The sequence below is a fragment of the Dendropsophus ebraccatus genome, chromosome 5, assembly GCF_027789765.1.
Source record: "Dendropsophus ebraccatus isolate aDenEbr1 chromosome 5, aDenEbr1.pat, whole genome shotgun sequence".
NCBI lineage: Eukaryota > Metazoa > Chordata > Amphibia > Anura > Hylidae > Dendropsophus > Dendropsophus ebraccatus.
Genome location: NC_091458.1, coordinates 65,069,647 through 65,075,646, shown reverse-complemented (window position 1 = coordinate 65,075,646; position 6,000 = coordinate 65,069,647). Strand labels below are relative to the sequence as shown.

Sequence of the window (6,000 nt, the reverse complement as noted above, 5' to 3'; positions counted from 1 at the left end):
ATTGCAGCTGGCAGATTCCCTTTTTTATTTTTATAACGTCCATATTACTGTTTATAAAAAAGGATAAGTTGTATTCACAGAAGAAGACTCAACACAGGAGATCATATGTAAAAATATTATTATTTTTGAAGGTGATTATTTCCCGTTGAAGCTACATAGTTATCAGTTAAGCATCTCTGATATTGTGGTTGACAAAATTATCGATGGTGATAGTTAAGGGTATATGTAGAGGACAACAGGCCTTTATTTCCATCTCTTAAATCCAAACCCTTGCACGTCTTTATTGATCCCATCATTCCTTCACAAGGCACCCAGCTTCAAACCTTTCTTTGTAGTCAGTACCATGACTAGCAAATTAAATTACAGGACGACAGCATTATCATTGCCTCATTGTTCACCACAAATAAGTTGCCAACATTTATATGCTATTCACAAAGATCAGAATAGATGTGGCAAGTGTCATACTACATACATGATATGACAAACACATGTATATGCAGATGTAAAGGGTATCGCTTTGAAAGACATCCAGTACAGTTATGTTCATATGTGTCACTTGTCCTTTTGATTGATATGTGATGTTTAAATGAAGAAGCATAATGGGACACAATCTCATGGAGGAGGGTGAAGCTATATTGCAACATAGGTGTGTGGGTCTTGTCTTCAGTGATACAAAATAAGAAATCCAGTGTGTTGGGCATTGGACTATTAATGTTTACGTTAATAGGACCAAGTCTTCTGTACGTCTTAAACTGAACGTCTGAACCTGTTGAAACAAAAACGTGTGATCAATGCACAAAAAGTACTACAATTATTGTTTAGATTTCCATATTACTTAAAGGGAACCTGTCACCGGGGACGCAGACACAGAGCCCCCGGATACTTACCCTTTCCGACGAGTCCTGTTCCTGAAGCCGGTCCCAGGATGAAGATATCAGCGCCCGAAGCCGTGCGCGTGCCACTGAGATGAGTCCGAAGTCCATGGAGAATGATGGCTCCAGTCATTCTCTATGGGCGTTGGACTCATCTCAGCGGTGCTCGGGCGCTGATATCTTCTTCCCGAGACCGGCTCCAGGAACGGAACTCGGAAAGGGTAAGTATGCGGGGGATCGGGCGGGCTCTGTGCCCACGTCCCCGGTGACAGGTTCCCTTTAAAGTGAAACTGTAACCCCCTGACTGCCTACTGAGCAGACAGCACCACTGGATAGACATCACAGAAAACATTCAGAACATATCTTTTGGTGCCGGAGTACGTGTTTTTATTTTCGTTAAAAAAAACCACCTTTTTTTGAGCTGTGAATGGTGTCAAAGGGACGGAGCTTATTATTCCCTGGGCTCTAGTGCTAATACACCTCACTGTGCTGTATGCCGAGTGTATGTGGCTGATTATGCAGGGGCAGGCCTGGAGCACAGTGAGGCCTAGCTAGAGCCCATGGACTAATAAGCTCTGCCTCTTTGACACCATTCACAGCCCAAAGAAACTTGTTTTTTTTTTTGTTTTTTTTGTGTGAAAATAAAAACACAGACAGGCAACGAAGGTATATTCTGAAAGCTTTCACTGATATCTATCCAGCGATGCAATTAGTTTGGTAATATATACAATATAAAACCTATTCTTCCTAGAGGAACATATACAGTATTTTAACTAAAAATAATCTGGTACATATGATATTCTGCCATAAATTAGTACACCTACAAAAAAGTGTCCTGTACCCCCAAAAAATCAAACCAGATAATTCCAATTTAGAAATATGAAAAATCTTTATTGTCACCATTACACAACACAACATTTAAGAACAAGACTTGGGGAGGCGGGAGGCCATGCTACTGGGACAATAACACTATGGAATATGCACAGAATTTCAAGATAAGTCCGCTTCCCTATTCATTTAATAGCATGTTTCACATGCACTCCGCCATCCGCCTAAAGAATTGACATGTTAATTCGTTGGGCAGATAGCGGAGTGCGCGTGAGACATCCTAACAAATGAATGGGACAGGCGGAACTTCAAACGAAGCCTGCGGTACAGACTCCAATTTACACCGTGTGAACGATCCCATAATGTAAAGTGCTAGTATATCAAAACAAGTAAACCAATTTACTCCAACAACATAAATGCATGTCATTAAGTGCTAATGCAGTAAACCATCATACCACTAGTATGCTGAACAGGGTTATGGGATATATTATTAAATCAATGCACAATCAATCCCAGTATACTGGCCCCCCACCTGCAGCCCAGGCCACATATTTAAAAAAAAACTCTTGTAGCCCAGACAACCCCTTCAACACAGGGCAGTTGATTTGAATATTTGGTAGTGTTTTTATTATGCTCATGCTTATTCGAACCTCTGCATGGTCCTCGCCTCATGGTACATGGCTGTGCTCTTAGTCATGATTTGATATTTGTTTTCTATGTTTTAGAATACAAAGTGTATCAATGCCCTGATACCCACACTGGCTATTAGACTAGTTTCCCTAGGGTGCAAGCATCTCCATATCTTTTCCTGTATTGTTACCTCACCTTCCCTGAGTTCGGCTCTGTTACCTGACTATTCTTTTTTTTAATGTACCTTGCTGTCATTTGGTTTGACCCCGGCCTGTTGACTACCTTTTGTATGTAAGTTTACCATGTCCTTGCTTTGTGTAATCACCTTTTTGCAAGTAGGGACCGTCACCGTGGTTGTCTGCAGTCACCTAGGACTGTTGAGGCAAGTAGGCAGGATGAGTTGGTGGGACCACATCAGGTATCACTGCCCCTTCCCTGCCCCTTCTCAAGCTATATCCTACCCATAGTCATGTCAGTTTGCATGCACTTTTAAAACCACCACTGTATATTTAAAATGTTAAAATGTTGTTGTGCATCTTTTAACTACATTGTATTACTAGTCATATTCTATAGGATTCACACAGTCAAGTCACAATAGTATGACTACATTTGACGTCAGCAGCACATACATGGCTGTATTGCAACTCCATGCACCAAAATCTTGGTACATGATTTTGGCATAAAGTTAGCTTAAAATTTGGTTTAGACACTTATAAACAATGGCCGTTATGCGTGAACGACCAATGTTTAACACTATCACCCGCTGGAATTAATGACCATGTTTCCGCCATAGGTAACGTTAAACAAAGGCCATTTGCGTGGAATGGTTGTTTGTAAGCAGTAGGAACATGGCCTTAGATAGATAATCATTCCAATGGTTTCAAGTAGCATTCTTGTACACTGTTTCATCACCAAATGACTAAATAAGTCAGAGGTAATAATTAGCATTACATCTAGAACAATTATACAACTGTGCAAATACTTACTTCATTCTGCATTTTGTTGAGTACCTGGAATCAGGCTCAGCCTCGTTCTCTTCATTACTTGGGTTGCCTTGAAATATTAGAGATAGACATGGTTAGTATGAAAAAAAGCATATGAAAATATAACTAGACCTAGGGGTTTCCTAAAGGCTAGATGGCTACCCTGATGAAAAACTAGCTGCACTTTTTTTTTGCAGATGTTTCTACAATTGTTCCATACTAATTAGAAGGGCCTGTAAAAGTCAACAGACGTTAAGGTTCAAGCCCATTCACATGTATAGAACAATGCGCAGAAACTGTTGCATCAAACAGTTGTATGTAAACATACCTTCATAGCTCATATATAAGGGAAACTTTTTTTTTTCTTAGGAAACATGTTCAACAACCAACACAGTTGCAACTGAAGCTCATCCTAATGTTCCTAAATTCGTGTTCAAATTTAGACTATGTTCACATGTTTTTTCAGCTCCATTTAAAATTATGTTCGTCATTTTGAGTCTAAAATAACAGACCTTATTTAGCAGCCTGGCCAATAACTGGTGTTTGTACATTATTCTAGTTTGGGGTTACTAATTGGCCTTTGGGTGTTGCTTAATTGAAAAGTCCATTAAATTTAATAGTAAAAACGGAGAAAGAATGGTGACAAAAGAAAAACTGTGTATGAACAACTAATAAAAATAACAGTAATAACGTCCGTTATTTAATACATTGTGTGCATTGGAAGTCCGTCTTCCCATTGACTTCAATGCATTGCAGAGCAATATCAGACGTTTTTTTAAATAGCAAAGTCGGCTGCCTTTTCTCTATTTTTGATGCTGTGTGAACATAACCTTACAATGCATTTGGAAAGTGTTTAGTCCCTTTCACTTTCTTTCACATTTTGTTATGTCAAGGCCTTGTACTAAAATAAAAAAAAAAAAAACTAATTAACCCATCAATCTACACTCAACACCCCATATTGAAAATATAGAAACTTATAATATAGAAAAGAAAAACTAAAATTTAACATGGACATAAGTATTCAGACACTCCACCAATTTGGTTTTATTGGCAGAGTGGTCAAAAAGTGGTCACTAACATGTAAAGGAGTGTGAGAAAGAAGATTCCCTGGTGTGATAAAAGCTAGATTTAAAGCGTAACTGTCATGTTTTTTTTTTTTTTATTGCAGAATTCAGTAGTATAAGCGATTTTAAGAAACTCTGTAATAGGTTTCATCAGCCAAAAAAGCCTCTTTCTGTACTCAAGAAGCAATCTCCCAGCCTCCCCCCCCCCCGACTTCTTATCTGTGCATTATCAGGCAAACACGTCTTCATTACAGAGAAGCCAGTGAAGACGGACTCTGCTCTCTCCATTGTAAGCCTATGAAGGGGGGAGGGGCTGAGGGAGATGAGGAAGCAGGAAGAGGTGACATGAAGGTCAGCTGTTTGTAGACTCTCTGGGCACCTAAACCGCAGGATTCAGGTGTCAGAAAGGTCAGTGCTTATCTATGAACTTACTGAGAGAAGATTGCAGGGTGTTGTGCTTTGCAGAAATCCTCCGTGCTCAGTCACTCCTAACAGCCCCTCCCCTCTCCATAGCCACATAATGGAGACAGAAATCCTGCTTCTTCTGATGTGAGGGGGGAGGCTGGGAGATTGCTTTTTCAGTCTAGAAGGAAACTCTTTTAGTACATAAAACCTATTACAGAGTTTCTTAAAATCGCTTGTTCTGTTGATATTTAATGTTTTCAGAAAAATAACCCTGAAATGACAGTTACGCTTTAACTTTTTGGCCTCAATTTTAACTCTCATGTCTGGAGGAAACCAGGCATTGCTCATCACCCGCTTATACCATCCCTATAGTAAACCAGATTGAGGGGGGGGGGCATCAGCTTGGACAGGAAGACTGGTTAGGGTTAAGGGAAATCTCTACTGAGATATTCTGAATAAGAACCTGATCCTCAGTTCTATGGACCTCAGACTGGGCCAAGGGTTTAGCTATCAACAAGACAACTTTGGACAACTTTGTCAATGTACTTTGGAGGCGCAGACAGAGCCCTGACTTAAAGAGTACCTGTCACTAGGTAAAATAAAAAAAATATGCAGGCTTGTAGTGCTACCTGCATTCTTGCTGGTGGGTTATTTTAAAATTCTTCCCCTCCTAGTCCCAGTAATAGCCTCCTTCCCTCAGCAGTCTCTCTAGCAGTTCTCAAAAATGAAAAAATAGGTGTTCCCTTTGTTGGTATGATACTCTCCCACCCTCAGTCTCCATCCTCTGTCAATGTCTGCAAGCACGCCCACATTACTAAGCTCGCTCACAACTAAGATTTAAACACCTAGTGGTGAGTTTTATAGGGTTTTTCTAGAGCAAACTAAGAAAAAAAATAATACATCTATACTGAAAAAAAGTTTTTTTTTTTAAACAGGATTGGATTGATTTAGAAGAAGTTATTTGTAGTGACAGTGCCTCCTTTAAAACCCATCTTTGGGGAGACCATAAAATGTCTCCACCGACAGTCTCCATCCAACCAGACAGAGCTCAGGAGAATCTGCAGAGAATGGCCAAAAATTCCCAAATCTAGAGTTGCAGACCTTGTGGCATCATACCCAAAAACACTGGATGATGGATTCTTTACCAAAGGGGCTTTAGCTTAAGGGCTCGTTCCCACTGAGCAAAAGCAGCTGAATTTCTGCGCTGAATCAGCGCTG

The 6,000-nt window shown here is 40.0% G+C and overlaps 1 protein-coding gene across 1 annotated transcript in view; it reads right to left on the bottom strand.

The window, feature by feature from the left end:
• Positions 1-224: 224 nt before the first annotated feature.
• TAC3 (tachykinin precursor 3) overlaps positions 225-6,000 on the bottom strand; it is a 33,251-nt gene continuing 27,475 nt past the window's right edge. The window contains exons 5-6 of the mRNA XM_069972279.1: positions 3,317-3,383; positions 225-766 (exon numbers count right to left, since the gene is read on the bottom strand). Of these exons, the coding sequence (XP_069828380.1) occupies positions 748-766; positions 3,317-3,383 (86 nt within the window). The 3' untranslated portion in view covers positions 225-747. The remainder of the gene's footprint in view (positions 767-3,316; positions 3,384-6,000) is intronic.